Source organism: Thalassophryne amazonica, chromosome 12, assembly GCF_902500255.1.
Source record: "Thalassophryne amazonica chromosome 12, fThaAma1.1, whole genome shotgun sequence".
Lineage (NCBI taxonomy): Eukaryota > Metazoa > Chordata > Actinopteri > Batrachoidiformes > Batrachoididae > Thalassophryne > Thalassophryne amazonica.
The window spans coordinates 95,736,553-95,761,391 of NC_047114.1; the positions used below are offsets into that span (position 1 = coordinate 95,736,553).

Consider the following 24,839-nt stretch of genomic DNA (forward strand, 5'->3'; position numbering starts at 1 on the left):
AAAATTGTGTATTTTGGAGGGCAGTGTTGGAAAAGTAACTTTGAAAAGTTACTTCATTAGTTACTTTATATAGTTATATTTTACAGTTACTTTATGCAGTTACTGCATTAGCAGCTGCGGGCAACTTGTCGGCAGCTGCTGAATGTATTTAATAAAGTAACTCATAATCTAACTTGGTTATTTTTAAGATTTAGTACAAAGTAACTATTAGTCACTTTGGTGATTAGTTACTTTGCTGATTGCTCATTCTTAAGAGTAATTAAGTTAGATTGCTAGTTACATTACTTATTAGCTGCATGTTTTTGGCAGATTCTAATAAAGTAATTGCATAAAGCTGCTAATGAAGTAACTGCATAAAGTAACTGTATAAAGGAACTAAAAAGTACCTAAAAAAGTAACTTGTCAAAGTTACTTTCACAGCACTGTTGGAGGGTAACAGAAACTCGCCTACTGAAGGTTTAGCCAGATTAACGAACTGTTCTACCAAGTGGATGAAAACAAATTGAGAGTAAACTGATGGAGAAAGGTGAGACAGAGAAGGTGTACATCTCTCAGTCACTTGGGTCACAGTGACAGACAGAATGCCTCCACCCTCTCACCCCGTCTTTTTGAATACGTGCACATCCCTGTGCGTCCGTGGCCGTTACAGCCGGGCTGCAGACAGAAAGTGAGCTGTGGTCGCGCTTTACAAACAGGAAGCTCTCATTTACTGACGCGGATGCTGTCGTTGCAGGAGCAGCGGGAGGTTACCAAGGTGATCCTTCAACTTCAGCACCCTCCAGATGGGCCTGTGTGGCGTTTTCATTTGTCGCCAAAAATCTGTGCACGCGTCACAGCTCAGGGTGTTACCCAGAGTGTAAATCAAAGTGAAGTGCTTGACTTTGTGAAATAGCTGCTGTGTTCTTTTTTTCTTTTCTTTTCCTTGAACCACCTACTTAGGAGATATATGAGATGTAAGATCCAGCTATCCAGGTGGGTGAATAGAGGGAATAAATTGCGGATGCCAGACATTTCTGTCCTTCAGTTAAAGAGGAGACACGGAAATGTTCTTGCGCTGGAGTTATACGATCAGACTGAATGAGTGCTTCTTGGATGCCGAGCAAGGGGAATGGGACATCTATATCTGTGAAAAAATCTGTGACAAAAATTACACCAGATAGACAATGAATAATTAAACATGGAGAACAGAAATATTTAAAGACCTTGAGAAGCAATTCGGTGCAAATTTAAAGACGCAGAGAAGAAGGAACTCACCAGGCGTGACTAAACTATCACTTTTTTAACATTCTCTGGAGGTTTAGAGGTTGCAGTTGCAAACAACCTCAGTGGTGATTGTTTGTGGAGATATGAAGAGATTTCAACTTTGCGCCATTTGTGCACATCTGCTTTTGAGAGCGTCATTCCCTTCATGTTCAGGAAATAGATAGACGGAGTGATGGAGGTATAAGAAATGATCATGTAAAAGCAGCGACAATCAACACGCATTGTAGTCCAACTGCAGCTGTTTGAAGACATGTCCTTGGAAAGAACAAGACCAATAACACGGGACACAATTCACAATTTTTCCTCCAACTGGCTCGAAGTGGGGAAAAAAAGACTTTTAATGTCATCCTCCTATAACCTCCCTGCACATCACAAACTCAATCTGCCCTGTTTTCTCCCACTCACAAAAGAGCACTAATTCAATTTAGCCGAAACGAAGGCTTTCTTTTCACCTTGCCACAGACAATTTAGAAACCCTTGAGGTCACATGACTGCTGGCTATTGTGGGTGACAAACCAGACAAATGTTATCTGAGATGGTGAAGTGAAGTGGTTTCTATTCATGCCTGAAAGCAACAATAGTAGTAATTAGCCACATCAAGCTGGGCAAACAATGTGCCATCCCTTTAGACCAAAACAGGCAGAAGTACTCAGTCTCATGTTCCAGGAAGGGGGGTGTGGATCCATCATAAAAGTTTAGACCACACAAAGCAGCCAGATCTTATCTGTATATCATTTTGTTAATCAACAAGCTGAAACATACTCACATGAGTGAAAACATGTCAGAATGTAAAGACCTGAGGCAGGGTTGTAAGAGCAAGATGTCCAGGCAGACAAAGACCATGAAGACCACACTGCATCCCAAAAATTCTGATGAATGCAGCAGGATATGGTCTAAATGGAACAATGTGCCGTTTTGAAGTCCATACTTTGTCCTGCTAATTTCTTACCCTGCGCATGATCATACGCATGCCATGCAATTCATTCTTACAACATTCTTACTATGAACAATCACACTGAGTGTTTTACTGTATATTTTTATTGTTTTACCTTGTAAAGCGCTTTGTGACCCCTGTCTGTGAAAAGCGCTATATAAATAAAGTTTACTTAACTTACTTACTTACACTGCACGTGTGTACCACATTCTCACTGCAGCTGTCCAGTCCCTATCAATACAGCCAAGTGCTGCGTTTTTTCCATTTGTTCTGCAAGTTTTCTTGTGTCCACACGTACATTCAACAATAAACTACAGTCAGGGAAGCAGCTCTCCTGCCAAACATGCTCATTTCTGTTAAACACACAGTCAAATATATGCCGTACATGCGTATGCTTTGAAGGAAACCTCAGTTTGTACAAGGAAGTGAGGGAAATTTCTTTTGTTTTTGTTTTTTTTATTTTTTGGCTGCAGGTTTCAGCACTATGGATAGCGACTGGCACATTTCACACACAGAGATGCTGCTGGGAGAGCTCGTCTACACCACACTTGTACTACACCAGTGAAGTCCCTATTACTTTTAATTACATCATTAATATGTCCAGACAGTCATGACTACATCCTCATTTAATTCTTAATGCATCCTCATTTGAACACATTCTCGCTGTGTATTTTTTAAACATATCCAAAGTTTGACCACGCCCTCCAAGTCCACGTTTAATACATCACGCCATTAACTATTTAAACTGCATTCCTAGTATGCTGTACATGCTCTTACTGTGCCCTCCCAGTGTTTTCTGCATATTGTAGAAACATGGTGAGCTGTGATGTGAAAAGTATGTCAAAAACAGGCCCTGAGGTACATTGGTACTGATACTTGCTTATCCCCAGATTATGTAGTTTCAGCTTCTGAAAGCCTGCGACTCCCTCTAGATGGGACACCAGTCCATCACAGATTACTTTTCCAGGTAAGACTGATACTCGTTTATGCCTAGGTGGACTGGGACAATTCTGTGTTGTGTCACAACATGTCGCTACACAACGGTGCATGTGTGCAAAATTGTTGGAAGAGTTCCAGGTTGTTTCTCTCTACATGGATTCAAAGCTAATATTTCAGATCATCTACGAATAAGGCTGTTGTCAGAACACCAAAGTTACTGGGCCGTCAGCCAAGCAAACTGCAACTGTCATTAACTTTTGTTCTGTGTGTTTTTGCCCGAATACATATACTGTCAGAAATGACAAAACACTGAATGGAGGTGAAGTATCTTGTCCAGTGACACAGAGACCAAATATCAAACTCTGGTCGAGCTGGGAGCCTCACTCATCTTCCTGCTCTGCTTGTAAAGACAAAAAAGGCAAATTATGTCTTCTCCAAGCATGTCCTTGCCCTCACTGCCTACCATGCACCATACCTATAATACTGCTATTAAATCAATACACAAATAGACAATTGGTTCACACTCTGCAAAGTCTGAGGACTTTGCAGAGTGTGAACCAAAGTTGAACACATTTTTGAATTAATCAGCAGCACAGATTTTAATGGCACCACACGAGAGGCAAGTTTAATATTTGTAGAAAGTGGCTGAGATGGTACTGAGCAGTAAGAGTCTTCAAGACGGGTCATTAGTTCTTCTCTTCCAGCAGACTGAAAGGTTTCTTGACAAAAATAAGAACACATTTGGGAAAAACGGCCTTTTGTACTATATGCTGCAATTTTCTAAGCCCTTGATTGACAGTCCAACAATGAGTAGCCTTAACTCACCTGAAATGGTCTTATTCAGTACTTTAAGGTTAGAAGAAGAATGAATACATTTCTTTCTAAGGTAAAAGAAAAGCATGGAGTTAATTGTTGATTTAATGTGTCAAGGTCTGGTCATAATCCAACATTTCTGTGGATTTTAGAGACCGGCACCAGAACCGTTTCGTAATTTAGCATAGGTATGCCAGTTCCTTTAAAATAACTTTTATGCAGTGGTGTCAAAAGTACACACATTTGTTACTTAAGTAGAAGTATAGATACTGCAGTTTAAAAACACTCTGGTAAAAGTTGAAGTATCAACTTGACCTCTTTACTCAAGTAAAAGTGAAAAAGTATGTGCTCCAAAACCTACTTAAAGTATAAAAGTATAAAGTAACCTTAAAAAAAACAAACAAAAAAAAAGGTAGATGCCACTATATGAATTGAAAGCTTCATTTAAAAACTGATTCATTCTACATGTGGCCCAAGACCCAAAACCCAAAATTACCCCCCAACACCACCTGCACGAAAATGTTTTGATTCTAGAAGCTCTGAAATGCAATCTGGGACTATTCCAGACAATAAACTGCAGTGAGTGCAGCATCCATTTAGTGAAGAAAAAAAAAACTTTCCTTATTCAGATTCATTCCAGTAGTATTCTGCTCTTACTAGGATGCAGCAGTTTTCTAGTTTGGCAGATAGTTCTGGAGGAAATAACTGAAGAAATTAACAAACTGACAATACGGTTTGACCGAAACAAACTGTCATTAAACTTAAATAAAACAGGGATGAAATGGAGGTGGAAGAGTCACTAGGTGATCACAGGAAACACTTATTTATTTCTGTATGTATGTTCATTGTTAGTTGCTTTTATATTTTATTTTCTGTTGTGTTTCTATTCAGGTTCTTTTTGTCTCTTTCTCTGAAATTGTATATAATAATTATCATTAGATTATTAATATATAAACAAAAATAAATTTAAGAAATATTACAATTTGAAAACAAATGCACCCGAACGTGAAGACAGCTGGAACTGTTTCATGCTAACTTTTAACATTGAAAATGCCATAGACATGCTAACGCGTTAGCGTCGCTCCCGTTTTTAAGTTATAAAATACATCTATCAACTGTTTCAGAAGACCATAACAGGTCGGTTTAACATAGAAAAGGTAATAATACTCACAGAAGTATGCTCTTTAGGGTTTTAGTGGGGGAAAATTAAGCGAAAGAAAGAAAGAATAAACGAAACAATAGGTCGAAGCATTGCTTCAATCTGTAAACCACTGCTTCGACTGGTTCAAAATCCATTCCTTTATCTTCATTGATCCATGTTTCTGATATAGCAATTATGTTAATTTTTTTTTTAAATTGACTTAAATATTCTTTAATGTTGTTAAAGTTTGCATACAGACTTCTGCTGTTGAAATGGATTATTGATAATTTGTTATCCGTTTTAATGATCCAATTAAACTGTTCATCTGTATAATAGCAACAACTGTCATTGATATTTGAGAAGAAATTATTGTCCGGGTCTATATCGTGCTCCAAGTCCAGTACATTGTGGTCTGTGTATTTAAATGTTCTCAGTTCTACTTTTCCATGATCAGCAATCCTGTGAGTTATATCCTTCTTGTCTCCAGATGTAGATGATGTAGTAGATGAATAGGTTCCTCTGGTCTGTGTCATGGTGTTGTGATGTGTTTGTGTCCTCATACCTTATTGATCGTATTTGTCCAGTTCCTTGATGTTCCTGATTACCATAACCTTCGCTTGTTCTGGTGTTCCGTTCAGTTTGATGAATGTTTTGCAGTTGGATGTCTGTTGAATTTTTCCCTGCTTTTTTAAGAGAAGAGCTTTCCTGGCGATGTCTGCGTTTCTTTTGGTCAGATGTTCATTGATGAATACGTTTGTTCCTTTGAGTTTCCGTCCCTGTTTTAACAATGCCATTTTATGTTTTCTGTTGACAAACCTCATCATAACTGCTCACTTGTCTCCATCCTCTCTCCTGGGCAGGGGGTGGCACGCTTCAATGTTATTACAGTCCATTTGAATACCTTTAGATTGCAGGAAGTCAGCCACCTGTTGTTCCACTGAGCTGGCCTCCTGCTCACTGGCCTCCCCTCCGCTGTCTTCTGACACCGCCCGTGCGTAGGATCGAGGTTTAATATGAATTCCTGTAATAATAACGTCGTTCATCCTTGTGTACTGTTCCAACTCCGCAACACGGTTCTCCAGGTACACCAGATGCCGGTCTTTCTCGGCATTCTGGATCCGGAGAGCCTTCACTTCTTCCACCAGCTCCATAATGGATTTCTGCTGCATTTTAACAACAGAGATTTCCTCAGACAAAAAGTCCAGGGACTTCTTGATATCGTCTCCCTCCTCCGCCGTCAGTGCCTTCTTCGGACCCATGGTCAGATAACTCCGCGCTGGCACCTCGGTAAAGCCGCGCCGGTGGATGTGCGCTGGTACCTCGAGCTTCCGGTGGATGTGCGCTGAGGCCTCAGCGCACATCCACCGGCGCTGAAGCCAAGAGTAACGAGGCTGTTTGTTTTAAAAATGTAAGGAATAGAAAGTACAGATACTTGTGTGAAAATGTAATAAGTAGAAGTCAGAAGTAGGCAGAAAAATAAGTAATGGAGTAAAGTATAGATACCTAAAAAGTGTACTTAAGTACAGTAACGAAGTATTTGTACTTTGTTACTTGACACCTCTGCTTTTATGTGGTAGATTTCACAAAGCTGTACTGCTCACACCTTCTGCAGGTGCAGAAGAAAGATTTTAAAGGATAATTCAAGCCATTGTCAAAGTTTTATCCTTTTCTCCAGTTCCCATAGTTCAGCTTTTCCTCCTGGTAACATTCAACAGCATCCTGCATTTTCTGTTTCTGTTTTCTTTCTCAGATATAAACCAAGCTTGCAGACTAAGATTTGAACTTGACGGAGGAAATTATTACACCAGAAACAAAACTAAAAAGACTGCGATTCATTCACGTTGACTTCTTTTTCATTGCAGACTGCATGAAACAAAGATTTCAGTTTCATGTTTTGTGTGGTCAACTTCATCTCATTTGTTAATATCCATCAATTCTGCAAAACATTACAAAAATGTTGGGATGGGAGCAATTTATTCTAAATAGAGTGGGCAAAATAAGTATTGAACACATCACCATTTTCTTTCAATAAATATATTTCTAAAGGTGCTACATGAAATTTTCACCAAATCTCAGTAACAACCCAAAGTAATCCACACATACAATTTCAATTTATTTAATTTTATATAGCGCCAAATCACAACAAAGCTGCCTCAAGATGCACACATACAAAGAAACTAAGACAAATATGTCCAGAAATTAAGTTGTGTGTAATAACGTGTGTCTGTGACACAGGGAAAAAGTATTGAACACGCTTACTGAAATGTATTTAATACTTCATATAAAAGCTTTTGTCGGTAATGAAGCTTCAAGACGCCTCCTGTATGGAGAAACTAGTCACATGCATTGCTCAGATGTGATTTTGGCCCAATCTTTCACATAAACAGTCTTCAAACCTTGAAGGTTCTGTGGACCACTCTGATCTTTTGTTCTTTTATTTTATTGATTCAACAATGCAGAAAAGCACGTTGTCTGTTGGAAATAGCATCATGGCAACATTGTTTACAATGCTGTCAATCATGGCTGGGACCTCCATCACCACTTAGCTACAAGAGACAGAGGCAAAGAGACCAGCTGCCAATCATTTTCAAACAGAATGTCTGTTTTACACCAACAAGAGAGGAGTACTTCCTATGTCGCCAGTAAATGTTTTACTTCTTAATATCTGTATTGCATTCTATCCTTCTTCTTGAAGCTTACTTTCTAAGCAGTTCTTCTTATTTTCATTTCTTTTTATTTCAAACCCAAATAACATCAGTCTACAGTGAAAACAAATGACTCGTACTTGTTGATCTTTTGAACTTTTGTAGGCTACTACATTTGAGAACAAAAAGGTTTATTTGGGGAAATGCCACGTGGCACTCATGTCACTCAGACAAACTGTAGCAAATAAATTAATTTACTGCTCGTGTCATCAATGGATGCTGCGTGCAGCAACAGTCAGGAAGCTAAAGGCAAATAACCAAGCTTGGAGGTGGTGGACATAATTGCAAAGCTCTTCCCGAGTCTCCACAACTATAAATGAGTGTTACAGCAAAGGCTGACGCAAGATTAACGCCGATTCCTCAGAGTTTATTAGTGCTCGCTGCACACAGAACGCTACAGTGAAACACACAGATGAGGCTAAGCCCACGTGATTGAAGCGTGCAGATGGAGACAACGTATAGTCAGAGACATGGAGCTGGCAGGAGCTGGAATGTGAGCAGATGTTTGGACCCAGCTTGAACATTGTATACTGCCACCTTCTGAAGCAACAACCAAAGCCAACAGGACAAAAAGGCCAAGTGGGGAAACGAGGCGGACAGAGGACAGAACGGTTTAGGACAGTCAGAGTGAAATATGTCATGTTGACTTCAGTTTCACACTGTCCATGTGAAGGGCCCCGTGAAAACCTGCACATGGGCCCCGCAGAGAGAACAGCTGACATGTTTGATTCATGCAGATAAATTCTTTTTGATTAAGTGGCAGCAGAGTGTTTGGCTCTGTGATGTCAGAACACACAAACCTTCCATATGAGCTCCACACTCTTTGAATTAAACAGTTACGAGCTTGACCTTCCAAGGTCATTGGTCACATAACCAATAGAAGGTTGATATACTATGAATTCATATTGGTGAGTAGCCAATGGTTCACACTCAGACCACACACACACACACACAACCCCCATGCGCACGCACACACAGACGCACATGCATGCACACACACAAACACACACACGCGCTAACACATATACACACACTCGCGCATCTACGCACACTCACATAGTCCCTCGCTCAAGCATGCACACCGGTGCATGCACACACTCACTCCCTCACACACACAAACACACGCACACACATACTTAATTGTTGTATGAAGAGGATCAGACACCAAAAAAAATTGCCCTTGTAAAAAAAAAAAAAAAAAAAATCACAAAAAAAAAAAAATTAAACAAAACTTTTTTATCTTTTTTTTTTTTTTTTTTTTTTACAAGACATGAAATAAATGTTGAGATAAATTAAATCTGATCCAAATTCACTTAGGTCAGTGTTCCTGACAAGCAGATGCTCATAAAAATCAGGAATAGTCATTATTTTCTGGAGGTGTGAACCTTTAGCAAGCTCAGCTGTGCATGCGCTTCGGGCAAAACACTCAGTTCAGTGGGTTCCTGGCTGCACTGGGAAGAGATGACAGACACTTTGTCCTCAACTCCTTTCATTTTTGAGAGTTCATGTTGGTTTTTTGGGATCCAGAAGTGTGGTGTGCATGCAAGAAATAGGTTTCTGAACATTCTTGTTATGATTTAATCTTTTGTTGTTGTAAGAGTCTGAACTATTTCAGTGATTAACATTTCTTGTTTACCATGCTTTCTGTTTTGTGGAACTCAGTGCCTTGACAGACTTGATAATTGCTAGATCTTTGCACTATGACATGATTGAAAACAGGTGATAAATGAGAGGAAATTTATGTGAGATTTTGACTTGTGACAGTATCCTTGAGAAAGCTTTCAGAAAGTAAGAGACAAAGTCAAACTGAGTATGGAGTATGGAGTCTTTTTATTTTAAATGGAAATGTTTTTGTATTCATAACCACCGTACTCTGAGTGTGTATTTGCTTCAATTCAGGATTTGGACTGAAATTATTCAAAGGTTCCAATTTGCATTTTCTGTCTTTTTTTTTGGGGGGGGGGGGGGGGTCTACAACAAAAACAAAAAACGCTGTAATCCACTCTTTCGATCTCTGACCGTGGCAAAAATCAGTCCTTGTTGTCGGTCAGTAACCACTGAGAAAAAAAAAAAAAATCAGATTTTGGACCATAATTACTGAGTGACCTCCAAAATTCTGTTTGAGCTAATTAAAGTTTTTCCTGAAAATGACCAGAAACACTTGTTTTGAGAGCACATTTTACATCAAAGTTATTACTATACCAAAGGAAATTTGATTTGCAGCAGATGTCATCAAACACCAAGCAGGAAGACAGAAATACAGAAAATTTATACAATAGACAAAAATACTCCAACCACCCTGAACCAGAACTGAACATTAAACATCACAATGTGCAAATGTGTTAAATAACTGCATGTCAATAAATGTATAGACATGATATGTCTGATCATTTCTTAATAACATTTACATTTACTCTGATGGACTACCCAGCAGTGGGGAATAAGTTTCATTACAGTAGAAGTCTTTCAGAAAGCGCTGTAATGTCATATACCAACACAGTGCAGAGTAGCTACCTAAACTCTGTAAGTGAGATAGATTATCTCGTCAATAGTTTTATATCCTCATTGAGGACAACTTTGAATGTTGTAGCTCCTCTGAAAAAGAGAGCCTTAAATCAGAAGTGCCTGACTCCGTGGTATAACTCACAAACTCGCAGCTTAAAGCAGATAACCCGTAAGTTGGAGAGGAAATGGCATCTCACTAATTTAGAAGATCTTCACTTAGCCTGGAAAAAGAGTCTGTTGCTCTATAAAAAAGCCCTCCGTAAAGCTAGGACATCTTACTACTCATCACTAATTGAAGAAAATAAGAACAACCCCAGGTTTGTTTTCAGCACTGTAGCCAGGCTGACAAAGTGTCAGAGCTCTATTGAGCCGAGTATTCCTTTAACTTTAACTAGTAATGACTTCATGACTTTCTTTGCTAATAAAATTTTAACTATTAGAGAAAAAATTACTCATAACCATCCCAAAGACATATCGTTCTCTTTGGCTGCTTTCAGTGATGCCGGTATTTGGTTGGACTCTTTCTCTCCGATTGTTCTGTCTGAGTTATTTTCATTAGTTACTTCCTCCAAACCATCAACATGTCTATTAGACCCGATTCCTACCAGGCTGCTCAAAGAAGCCCTACCATTAATTAATGCTTCGATCTTAAATATGATCAATCTGTCTTTATTAGTTGGCTATGTACCACAGGCTTTTAAGGTGGCAGTAATTAAACCATTACTTAAAAAGCCATCACTTGACCCAGCTATCTTAGCTAATTATAGGCCAATCTCCAACCTTCCTTTTCTCTCAAAAATTCTTGAAAGGGTAGTTGTAAAACAGCTAACTGATCATCTGCAGAGGAATGGTCTATTTGAAGAGTTTCAGTCAGGGTTTAGAATTCATCATAGTACAGAAACAGCATTAGTGAAGGTTACAAATGATCTTCTTATGGCCTCAGACAGTGGACTCATCTCTGTGCTTGTTCTGTTAGACCTCAGTGCTGCTTTTGATACTGTTGACCATAAAATGTTATTACAGAGATTAGAGCATGCCATAGGTATTAAAGGCACTGCGCTGCGGTGGTTTGAATCATATTTATCTAATAGATTACAATTTGTTCATGTAAATGGGGAATCTTCTTCACAGACTAAGGTTAATTATGGAGTTCCACAAGGTCCTGTGCTAGGACCAATTTTATTCACTTTATACATGCTTCCCTTAGGCAGTATTATTAGACAGCATTGCTTAAATTTTCATTGTTACGCAGATGATACTCAGCTTTATCTATCCATGAAGCCAGAGGACACACACCAATTAGCTAAACTGCAGGATTGTCTTACAGACATAAAGACATGGATGACCTCTAATTTCCTGCTTTTAAACTCAGATAAAACTGAAGTTATTGTACTTGGCCCCACAAATCTTAGAAACATGGTGTCTAACCAGATCCTTACTCTGGATGGCATTACCCTGACCTCTAGTAATACTGTGAGAAATCTTGGAGTCATTTTTGATCAGGATATGTCATTCAATGCGCATATTAAACAAATATGTAGGACTGCTTTTTTGCATTTGCGCAATATCTCTAAAATCAGAAAGGTCTTGTCTCAGAGTGATGCTGAAAAACTAATTCATGCATTTATTTCCTCTAGGCTGGACTATTGTAATTCATTATTATCAGGTTGTCCTAAAAGTTCCCTGAAAAGCCTTCAGTTAATTCAAAATGCTGCAGCTAGAGTACTGACGGGGACTAGAAGGAGAGAGCATATTTCACCCATATTGGCCTCTCTTCATTGGCTTCCTGTTAATTCTAGAATAGAATTTAAAATTCTTCTTCTTACTTATAAGGTTTTGAATAATCAGGTCCCATCTTATCTTAGGGACCTCATAGTACCATATCACCCCAATAGAGTGCTTCGCTCTCAGACTGCAGGCTTACTTGTAGTTCCTAGGGTTTGTAAGAGTAGAATGGGAGGCAGAGCCTTCAGCTTTCAGGCTCCTCTCCTGTGGAACCAGCTCCCAATTCAGATCAAGGAGACAGACACCCTCTCTACTTTTAAGATTAGGCTTAAAACTTTCCTTTTTGCTAAAGCTTATAGTTAGGGCTGGATCAGGTGACCCTGAACCATCCCTTAGTTATGCTGCTATAGACTTAGACTGCTGGGGGGTTCCCATGATGCACTGAGTGTTTCGTTCTCTTTTTGCTCTGTATGCACCACTCTGCATTTAATCATTAGTGATTGATCTTTGCTCCCCTCCACAGCATGTCTTTTTCCTGGTTCTCTCCCTCAGCCCCAACCAGTCCCAGCAGAAGACTGCCCCTCCCTGAGCCTGGTTCTGCTGGAGGTTTCTTCCTGTTAAAAGGGAGTTTTTCCTTCCCACTGTAGCCAAGTGCTTGCTCACAGGGGGTCGTCTTGACCGTTGGGGTTTTTACGTAATTATTGTATGGCCTTGCCTTATAATATAAAGCGCCTTGGGGCAACTGTTTGTTGTGATTTGGCGCTATATAAATAAAATTGATTGATTGATTGATTAATTTTGCTCTGTATGTACCACTCTGCATTTAATCATTAGTGATTGATCTCTGCTCTCTTCCACAGCATGTCTTTTTCCTGGTTCTCTCCCTCAGCCCCAACCAGTCCCAGCAGAAGACTGCTCCTCCCTGAGCCTGGTTCTGCTGGAGGTTTCTTCCTGTTAAAAGGGAGTTTTTCCTTCCCACTGTAGCCAAGTGCTTGCTCACAGGGGGTCGTCTTGACCGTTGGGGTTTTTACGTAATTATTGTGTGGCCTTGCCTTATAATATAAAGCGCCTTGGGGCAACTGTTTGTTGTGATTTGGCGCTATATAAATGAAATTGATTTGATTTGATTTGATTTATACAATATTGAAAAGTCTAAATTGTTATGCAAGTGTACACAAAAAAGTAGCAAGATTACCTGATAAATTAAGCATCTTAATGGCCACAACAATAAACGAAGCACTGACACGCTTTGTTTTTCATTCTAGATCGCCAGAAGGGAGGAGATTTTAGTTCAAAACAAATCAGAAACTCAAAGTTTCTAGTTGATACAAAATCCAAATTTCCATCAAAATTACTTGATTTGACCTGTTGGCAAAAAAAATAATAAAAAATATTCAGTGATCACGTTTCTGTTTGCTCAGGACCAGGTCTGGACTGGAGCTGTGCATCGCTGCATCCAGCACACAATGAAAAAATTTGGGTGGCAGTCACCCAAGAAGACAACCAGTCCATCACCACGGCTTGAACATCGCAGCTATCCTCTGTTATCTCTACTTGCCCCAAGTAAGGTACAATTTGTTGTATTTTCAGAGTATTAGAACAGTGGTACAAACACTGCTGGTCTCCCAAGTGAAATATCCAACCGATCTTACACTAGTTTGTGATGGTACCACAAAAAGTGATTTCATTTATTATTACTTGACACCATCAGTAAAAGCAAAGGCTGTGAATACTTATGTACGTGTGATTTCTTAGTTGCTGTTTTTTTTTCTAAACAAATTTGCAAAAATTAAAAAAAACTTTTTTCATGTTGTCATTATGGGGTGCTGTGGGTAGAACTTTGGGGGGAAAAAATAAATGCACTCGATTTTTGAAAAACGCTGTAACATAAGAGAATGTGGAAAAAGTGAAGTGCTGTGAATACTTTCTCGATGCCCTGTATAAAATGAAAAACTGCTGAAAGCAGCACACGTCAGATGGCAGCAGGGTAGTTGTTTAAGGCTGCCTTCCCAGAGCGGACTGGAAATGGCTTCGCTGTGCGAAATGTTCTCTCAGTAGTGTTGCTGAAATGCAGGGTGCCCTGCTGTGATCCAGAGGCATCACCTCATAATGCAGCATCTTCCTTCAAGTCATGCTTACCAAGCGTGGGGGACTCCTCAGTGTTAAACTATCACGCACAGGTGCAATCACACATTGGAAGGGGGCACGGTTACTAAATATTTTCATCCTCAGCTCAAGCAAATTTTCGGCAGTCGCAAAACAAGAAAGAGAGAGAGAGAAGAAAAACAAATCTTATATTTCTGTGTAGGCACTCAGTTGTCCAGGTGGTTTCTATAGTAGAGAAGCTTGAATCTTCGACTGGACTGGGTTGCTTGACACAAGGACGTTTCGCTTCAAATCGCAGAAGCTTCCTCAGCTAAAATTCTTGCTCTGGAAGTCTGACTCCTGTCTGACTCTTGTAGAGAAGAATGACTCTACAAGAGTCGGTTAAAGACTCTACAAGAGTCAGACAGGAGTCAGACTTCCAGAGCAAGAATTTTAGCTGAGGAAGCTTCTGCGATTTGAAGCGAAACGTCTTCGCGTCAAGCAACCCAGTCCAGTCGAAGATTCAAGCTTCTCTACTACATCTTATATTGAAAATTTTCTAACAGCCACTTAAAGATGTAGACGATATGTAAATGTAAAGCCCTTCGGGAATCATCTCGTAAACCCTTAAGATAATACAAATAACCTCCAAAAGCAACCAGGAAGTATTGAAAGAGATTATCATGATGGTTACCAGGAAAATTCTGGAAGTGTAGAATGGGAAAAAAACAACGTCCAGACTGCCCCCTTGAATCAGTTGCATTATTGCTGTTTACATTTTGGTATATACTATTTACAGTGATGCTTGAAAGTTTAGGAACCCCTTGAGCTTTTACGGACATCAAAAAACAAAACAAAAATTCAGGCTTTTTATGTTACATTTTCTAAAATAATGTCCTTTAAACTCACTGTGAAACATAACTACATCATGAATTGAAAGAAATAAAAATCTAAAAGCCTGGAGAAACTGTGTGTAATGCAAGTCTTGAACTACAGCTTCATGATGAAGTGGTATAGAGAAGGATGGTTTTTTACCGAAAACTTAAAAGTTCAGCTATAATTTTTTAGCAGGCACATGGGTGCAAGAATAGATTTGATCTGTTTTGTTGAAAAAAAATTCTTCTCTGCTCCACTCCACTATGAAGCTATGAGTGGTGATGCAAAATGCAAAACGTGCACTGTGCACAATTTCTCCAGTTGCAGCCACAGAAGTCTGTAACTTCTTCTGGGTTGTCTGGGTGTCTTGGTGGCTTTCCTCACTCTTTGCCTTCTTGCACGCTCTCTTAGTGTCTGAGAACTGTCTGCTCCGTGGAGATTTACCACAGAGCACCATGCTGTTTGTATTTCTTCATAACTGATGGAAAAGTCCAAGACATAATCTATGTTTTGGAAATATTCATGTTTTCATCCCCAGACTTGCTTGAAGAAGGCTGGATGTCAAAGTGATGGGCTATAGGGGTGCACTTACTTATTCACACCATCACTTTGACTTTTAGATTATTATTATTATTTTAACTGGTTAATTTAGTTGATGTAGAGATTACATTTCACTGAGTTTAAAGGGCATCATTTTAGAATGTTTTTTTTTTTATACAAAAAGCCTGATTTATTTATTTTATTGTTTTATATCTAAAGAATTTCAAACATGTAAAAAGCTCAAGGGGGTTCCCTAATGTTCAATCAGCACTGTGTATATCCTTGGTCATCAGGAACATAGCTCAGTTTGTAACGTAAACAAGGCATGGTGGTGAACAATTATTTGACACACAGTACTTTCAAGTGTCCACAGATTTTCATTAGTGCCTCCAGACAGCGGTGCAGGGAGAAGGAGAGAGAGTCTCAGGGCCTGTCTGTGTCAACAGTGATGTATCGCACAGCCCTGTGACTTTAACCGTTCAATTAGGAGCTCTGCTGAGGCCCGACCTGTCAGTGGGCAACACCAGCCAAGAGCTGGAGAAGATCAAGAGCTGCTTCCTCAAACACACTTGAGGAGACGGTGCCATCAATCTTCCGGACTGCACTCGGTGGAGTGGCCAAGAGGGGTGGCTGAGGGGCAGGACCCCCACTGAAGCCGGGCACAGCCCTGAGGGCTGCGCGGGGAGGACCATCCATCCTTATCATCCAGACCAAAAATGAATAAGCTCCTGACCTTCACAGCGGGGAGACGGGGTTACACCCTTGGAAGAGAGGTGAGAAAAATTTCATTTATATCAGCGTTTCTCCGGACACCAAACAGCATTAGCCGGGGAAAATGCTGAGGCTAGGTTTGCTGTTTTGCTCCCCAACTTGGCAACCTAACACAGCATGGGTATTTAGCTGGTTAATGTAGTGAGAAGGGCAATTTGTAAAATATCATCAGGCTTTCTCAAAGTGCTCACATACATATTTGAGGTTGAACGCCATCAGTGAAGGAGCAACATAATGAGCAAATACAAGGTGCCGCTTGGCTTCAATTGGGACGTCAATCTGTGCAGCTGATAAATTGAGAGGATTGGACGGACTCTGAATTGTGCAGAATAAACAATGACATTAATGAGGTGGTAGAGCCTTGGAACTATAAATCATATCAGTACCAAAACAAAAGCTTTTAAATTAGCTACAGTGGTTCAAGAGAGTTTAGTTTTTAATGAATCACAGGTATACAAGTTTTACATCAGGGCCCTATCTTGCTCATTTTAACACGCTCAGTGCTAACAGTCTCAATAGTAAGCTGAATTGTGTTTATTTTGGTGCCCGTGGGGCATTTGTTTAAAAATGGTGTCTTCTGGGGCTGTGCTCGTACGTTAATACCATCTATCATCAGAAAACATTTGTGCTTTCTGTAGTGAGTGTTTTCTGTGAGTGAAAAGGACAGTTAACAAGACAGTAGTGAGACGCACTATGTTGTACAGTTTAGGGTGGTGATGCTAACAAAAAGACAGGAGGAGGAGTTCAAAATGCTGAGATTTTTATTGCGAGTTACGTGGATGGACAGAATTCAGAATGAGAATTAGCAGAAGGATAGCACAGGTAGGCTGGTTTGGCAGCAAATTCAGAGAGGTGAGATTGAGATGGTTTTGGACATGGAGAGAGGAGGGATGCGGTAGAGCTGGGTGATATGGCAAAAAATATAATCATGATTTTTTTAAACCTTATATTGACCGATTTTTATATTATCACAATATATAATTTGATAATGCTGCAACTTTGAAGAGTATAATGAGTGAAGCCTGAATAAACCAGAGGTTTTATTATTTGAATTTCAGAATACACTAACAAAACAACAAGAAAAAAGAATAATAATGTAAACATTTTACCATGCAAAAAGTACTGATCTTAAATAAAAGTGGCTACAGTAACAATTAACAACAATAAAGCTTGAAAGACTAGCTTATAATGCTTACGGTGATAAAAGCACTCACCCTCAGCATGGATATAATGTCTGTCCAATCTGTTTTCACAGATGAGGGTTGTTGTTTCTGGTGTGGTAATTTTTTTGTTTTTGTGACAAATGATCTGACTCTAGACAAAGATGCCAAAAAAAAAACCCCTCTGTTTATGAGGGTGAATGCCTGGAAAGTAGCTGCAGTAATGACAAAGTACTTTTCTGAAACGTTCAGTGATTTTGAACTTAAAACGCTTTGACAAAAGATGTTGGAGTGTGGTCTTTTTTGTCTAGGCAGATGTATGCGGCCTCATGTAGTCTGTTCTCATTTTGAGAAATTGAAAAAACAAAAATGACACTGGTGCTCAGAAAAACACTATACCGACATGGGTCATTTCTACTATGTGATAGGCTCCAAGATCTATCCATATTGACTGAAATAGTACAATGGTTATCATCGAAACTGACAGAAATTTGACTGTGATCTTTGTTCAAGATCATTTAATTTTGCAATCCTAGAATGCAGGGTATATAAAGAGAAGGATGCTGAGGATAGAAAAAACAGCAGGAGGAGAAGGAGGCCAAAGAGGATGTTTATGGATGTGGTAAGGAAGGACATGCAGGTAGCTGGTATGACAGAGGAAGATGATGACAGGCTGAGATGGAGGTGGATAATGTGCTATGGCGCCCCCTAAAGGGAGCAGCTGAAAGCAAAAGATGTCCAGCACTGTGCATTTATTTTTGTAAAGAATTAGGATGTATGACCCATGCACACGCTGTGCACAAGGATGGACAAAAGCATATAATGGGACCATGAAACTAATTTGAACCAAAAAATTAACCACAAAATAAAAGTAACAATTAATGAAGAAAACAACTTCAATAACTCTCATTTGTACAACACTTTAACAACACACTGCTTCCTCCCTGCAGCTGGGGTGGGTAAATGTACAGTATCCATAGGGGTCTGGATTTTAAATATCGCTTAAAATGAAAATGTAGATTTCCAACAATCGATCTTTAATACAACCTGTACTGTGTTTCAAAAACACATTTCAAACAATAGTCACACACTGCAACCATAAAACAGAAAGAGAACCACTCATACACTTTCAAACTCAGAGTGCACAAACCGAACACATCACAACATAAAATTAACAGTTTTTACCTTACCGTTAACAGTGCTGTAAGTCAAGTGTCCAGAGATGTCTTTCCTAATCCTTCAATTAATCCCATTAATACACCGTGAGCAGTGAACGATCTTCACACAGAGAAGTGGAGGCAAAAGGTGTTATTCCAACTGTCAAACCAATCAACACACTTCCAACTTTTTATTTGCTGCATGTGCAAAATCCCACGCCAGAAATCCTGTCACCTTTCAGCACAACCTCTTAACAACAAATTAGCACTTGGCACACTCTGGCTTAACGATAATGACAAGTACCACTATGATTGGTTGAATTTATTGAATGACAACAAAATGCTCAGGACATGGCCCTGAATAACGTGAATATTGAACCCCTACAGCCCCTTTGCACTCTGCAAGCTCAGATTTTGCAGTGTGTGCATAGCAAAAATGTGTTGGACACTCCCAAATTGATCTTGTGTTTTGTACCTTAGACCATGCACCATAGATGATCAAGATAGGGCCCGTTCTCTTGGCAAGTAAGCACATCTGCATTCATTCCTGATTATTCAGTGTACAGCATTGTGGAGAAAAAGAGATAAATGTATTTTGTATGGTGAAAATAGCTTTAAAAAGCTTTCAGAAAAAACACTGCTGTCCTTCTCCACAATAGAAAAATAGCAACAATGATGATATTTGATGGATATCTACTCTATGAAGGAAATGATTTGTTGAAAAAGGTTTTTTCTTTTAAGGTATTGTTTGCAAAACCCACTTGAAAAAAAGTACTCAAATTTACAGCCCATGTTGGCAATAACAATAAAAAATGCTTCACTGTTGGGTGAGTGAACTGCTCAAACTACCTTGACCGTGCCCCTTTTTTCAAGGTATTGCAGAAAATTTCACTATATCTCTGTCTAAATGTGATCAAGCGAGTCCTTTTTGTTCTCTACTGTATTTGACAGTAATTGTGCTGGAACTGTGCGAAGTGCTGACGTTTTTCCTTCTTTTAATAGAGCTGTTAGTGGTGCAGGCTGCACAGGGGTTAGTGTTCTGGCCTCACAGCAGCAAGGTCCTGGGTTCATGTCCACCAGTGCCCAGTTTGATCCTGTGTGGAGTTTATGAAATATGAGCTGATTAATAAAATTGATTTTATTATGATCACAGCCAATAAAAGTGGCTGCAATTTGTCGTCATTTTTCTGAAGATTATTGGGAAAATACGGAGAAACATGTTCCGAGGTCCTTAAATTATACAGTATATATACAAGTATGTATTCCTGTAGAAAAGTGGGAGCTTTGTTGACCATCTTTGTTGAAGCTGGCGCGTGAGAACGTTCTGCCTTGTGATAATAAAGCAAAGCGCCTGTGTGTTTGTGGTGCACATACTGTATCTCTCAGAATGTTTGTAGTTTATTTATTTCTTTATTTCTTCCGTCTCTCCCCTGTGAATAATGTCTTAGAGACAGGCATCTGTTTAACGCAGAGAGTGACTCATCTTTAGTCAACGATCTTTGTCAAAGATGGCGCATGAGAATGTTCCGCCTTGTGCCAGTAATGATGATGACTTCAAAATAAACCATTCTAAGTATCTTAAAATGCTTTGAAGCCCACAGGGTCCATGGTGGCGAAGCTTCCAGTATGTGAGCCTGTGTGAAATCATTATAAATGAATGAATGAATAAATCAAAGCCATGTTCTATTTGACCAAAGGTGCTTTTGGTCTACTTTGGGTGACATATTTTTGTTTTGCTGCAGATTTGACCTCACCGGCACATTTGGTCCTGGCCCTCAGTGGAGGTCCGGGGGCCCCGGTGCCTCCCTCCAGAGGTCTGGTCAAGAGAACGCTGATCTCGTACTCCGTGTCTGGGTCCAGGTGTCCGATCTTGTGTGTGGTCTTGTCGACGGGCTGCAGGTCGTACATGGTGCCAGACACAGTGCGGTACTCTACCTCCCTGTGAATGATTGGGCCGTCACCATTGATGGAATTGGCGTTCAGCTGAATCCACAAATAGGTGGCGCCAACCGCTGTGAGTTGAGGAGGCGCAATGGGCACAGGGGGCTCTGTGAAGAAATGAGTTTTGGTTTAATGGTCAATGAACATGGCAAGGTGGTTCTGGAAAGTCTTCACAGTCTGCAGCAGCAGAAAAACATTGTGCCTTTTTAATTTCCTGACAACGTACTGACTGTCTGGAACAAGAAGAAAATGTATAAATGCTCATAGTCTGCAAAGAAAACATCCAAAATCAGTTTGTCAAAACACTTTTCAGACACAAGAAGAACATCTTTACCAAGACAATGTAACAATCAATAGTTCCAGCGTGGCGAAAAATCACAGCAGCAGCGGACTGAATACGGTGCGTAAACAAACACATTACGACTATAGCTGTGCCGTATAAGAGCAATATACTGTAAATAAAATCATCCATATCTCTGCAAATATTGATTTTATTCATGGGGCCGCTACTGAGCAACCTCTGAAAACAGACAGCGTCTGAGAATGACTGTAGTTAGAAGCTGTTTGAGTGTCACGGCTTTTCACGGAAGAGTGCAACTCTAGACAACACAGTAAAACATTTAAAGAACAGGATATCTATTCTTAGTTTTATGCATAGAAAAAATAATACAACACTGTCACCTGTAACTCCTATATCAGAGAGCAGTGAGCTCAGCGGGATAAGGATTGAGGCTACCAATATGTACACCTGGGTTCGATTCCTGGTTATCATAAACAGGTTGACGTAGCCTTTGTTGGACAGGAGTTCCATCCAGGATGGAGTCATAGACTCTCATCAGCTTCACCTTATGGAAATTGGAGATAAACACAGACACTGCCCATGTTTCAGACCAAACGGTCCCCCCTAAAATTGGTCTGCCCTGGCTTCACTGCACCTGCATCATTTCAAACCACAACATCACATGTAAGACTGACTCTCTACACCAAAAGTAATCAAATGGATTCATGTGATTATTAACCTTCAGATGACAAAGTAAAACCTCATAAATTATTCTAAAGTCAGTTTTAAGCAGAAACTAGGCTGTTTTAAGTACAAAATGAGGCGTTAATTGGCGAGTCGTTACTGGCACTTTGAAATGGTGGAGGCGCAGCAGCAGCTGCTGTGTGCTCTGATCGCTTCCTCCGTCTTTTATGATGAAATAGTGCTGAATTTATTTGGAAATGATTGTTGTACAAAAGCTTCAGATATCTGTTACTGAGATAGATGATGACTGGAGTGCAGTTTGAAGCAGAAATGAGGTGATAATCAGCGCAACATTGGTGACACTCAGAAATGATGCTGCTGAGCTCCAAAATGACGCATGCACATTGAAGGCAGGGACGGCGGGCCGATTTTTAGGGGGAACCGTTCGGTCAACTTACTTATTCTCGTATATAATGGCAGCACTTCAACTTTACAGCTGTGTTTCTGGGAATAATGTGGAAATATTTACATATTTATATATTCTTAACAAAACAGTGAGGATACTGGAAGCCACCATTCACTATGAATACAGAAAACAGTGCTGGGCACTATGGGAAACACTGGCCTTCTACAATTTTTAATATATATTTTTAATTACATCAAAAATTCTGGCTTTGTTTTATACAAATGTATAAATGATTTACATCTGAAACATAATGTAAATTAAATAAAATGATTCAATCAAAATAATGGCTTGCATATTGTATGTGGGTATACCTTTAAATATAACAACTAAATCAACACTTGCAGCATTTTTTGTATATGAGTCTATTTGCAAGTTACTTAAAACCGTTTGGAGTTCATTTAATGAAATCACTATTAAGTTAATTAAGTTTTTTTTAAAAGTTAATACACAGGCCATCCCTGAAATGTAGGTGTTTGTGTCTGTGGTTAGAGAAAATTCACATTGGAAAATGTTTTCTTGTTGCTTCACTCGACACAACTTCATGGTGCAGTTGAACTGAGACGGATTATAAGTTGTGGCTTTTTTACTACTTTGGGAGGCCCTGTAATTTACACTCTGGTGTGACTTACATACTTAAAAAAAATATATATATATATCACACATTTGTTATAAATAATGACAGTTATAATAACTAATTAAATAGGACTTTCCCGGGAATCAAAGCAGTACACAAAATGAAATCAAATAATAAAGGAATAAATGTCAGTAATAAAAAGTACACTACAGTAACACACACACGCACACACACAAAAATCCAAATTACAAGAGCTGATGATACAGAAATAGGGTGCGACTTTTATATGTGGGTTTATCCTCTTAAGGAGGCTTTTTTTTTTACAGGTGCAACTTACACTCTAGAAAACTGTGGTAATTTACCATTTTTTTATTTTACTCCTTACAGCCAGTTGTTTGATATGTTTGTGTGTTTATATATATATATATATATATATATATATATATATATATATATATATATAGTGTTGTTGTTTTTTTGTTTTTTTTTTGTTGATATTACATAATTACGTAAATGGTTATACTCTTAGTTTGGTATACTTCTGTTGTTTGCTTAAATGTGCATGTCAAACTGGTTTGAACCGGTTTTACCACTTAGAACAAAGATATTCAAGTTACAATATAAATTATAATACAACCCCTGGCAAAAATTATGGAATCACCGGCCTCGGAGGATGTTCATTCAGTTGTTTCATTTTGTAGAAAAAAGCAGATCACAGACATGACACAAGTCATTTCAAATGGCAACTTTCTGGCTTTAAGAAACACTATAAGAAATCAAGAAAAAAAGATTGTGGCAGTGGTTACTTTTTTAGACCAAGCAGAGGAAAAAAATATGGAATCACTCAATTCTGAGGAAAAAATTATGGAATCACCCTGTAAATTTTCATCCCCAAAACTAACACCTGCATCATATCAGATCTGCCCGTTAGTCTGCATCTAAAAAGGAGTGATCACACCTTGGAGAGCTGTTGCACCAAGTGGACTGACATGAATCATGGCTCCAACATGAGAGATGTCAATTGAAACAAAGGAGAGGATTATCAAACTCTTAAAAGAGAGTAAATCATCACGCAATGTTGCAAAAGATGTTGGTTATTCACAGTCAGCTGTGTCTAAACTCTGGACCAAATACAAACAACATGGGAAGGTTGTTAAAGGCAAACATACTGGTAGACCAAGGAAGACATCAAAGCGTCAAGACAGAAAAGTTAAAGCAATATGTCTCAAAAATCGAAAAATGTACAACAAAACAAATGAGGAACGAATGGGAGGAAACTGGAGTCAACGTCTGTGACCGAACTCTAAGAAACCGCCTAAAGGAAATGGGATTTACATACAGAAAAGCTAAACGAAAGCCATCATTAACACCTAAACAGAAAAAAACAAGGTTACAATGGGCTAAGGAAAAGCAATCGTGGACTGTGGATGACTGGATGAAAGTCATATTCAGTGATGAATCTCGAATCTGCATTGGGCAAGGTGATGATGCTGGAACTTTTGTTTGGTGCCTTTCCAATTAGATTTATAAAGATGACTGCCTGAAGAGAACATGTAAATTTCCACAGTCATTGATGATATGGGGCTGCATGTCAGGTAAAGGCATCAATAAATGCACAAGTTTACGTTGATATTTTGGACACTTTTCTTATCCCATCAATTGAAAGGATGTTTGGGGATGATGAAATCATTTTTCAAGATGATAATGCATCTTGCCATAGAGCAAAAACTGCAAAAACATTCCTTGCAAAAAAGACACATAGGGTCAATGTCAACGAGCAGATCTGATTTGATGCAGGTGTTAGTTTTGGGGATGAAAATTTACAGGGTGATTCCATAATTGTTTCCTCAGAATTGAGTGATTCCATATTTTTTTCCTGTGCTTGGTCTAAAAAAGTAACCGTTACTGACTGTCACAATCTTTTTTTCTTGATTTCTTATAGTGTTTCTTAAAGCCAGAAAGTTGCCATTTGAAATGACTTTAGTTTTGTGTCATGTCTGGGATCTGCTTTTTTTCTACAAAATTAAACAACTGAATGAACATCCTCCGAGGCCGGTGATTCCATAATTTTTGCCAGGGGTTGTATGTCCCATTATGATGCGGGTTTTGGACAGGGGCTGGACCGCCGTCTATGCACACAGAGGACCAATAAGGGAGGGATTTTGCGAAATAAGGCCCACCTTTTGTCACGCCCATGTTGTGTTTTATAAAAATTGTTTTAGTCCTTTGTTTGGGGTTCTAAAAAAATAGATCTCCTGCGAGAGAGAAGGTCTTTGGAAT

At 39.2% G+C, this 24,839-nt stretch overlaps 1 protein-coding gene across 6 annotated transcripts in view; it reads right to left on the minus strand.

Annotated features, from left to right (window-relative positions):
* Positions 1–24,839, minus strand: part of LOC117521153 (receptor-type tyrosine-protein phosphatase mu-like) — a 467,264-nt gene that overhangs the window by 236,541 nt on the left and 205,884 nt on the right. For all 6 annotated transcript variants that reach the window (XM_034182503.1, XM_034182501.1, XM_034182498.1 and 3 more), the window contains one exon: positions 20,369–20,662. In XM_034182503.1, coding sequence (XP_034038394.1) covers positions 20,369–20,662 — 294 coding nt within the window. The remainder of the gene's footprint in view (positions 1–20,368; positions 20,663–24,839) is intronic.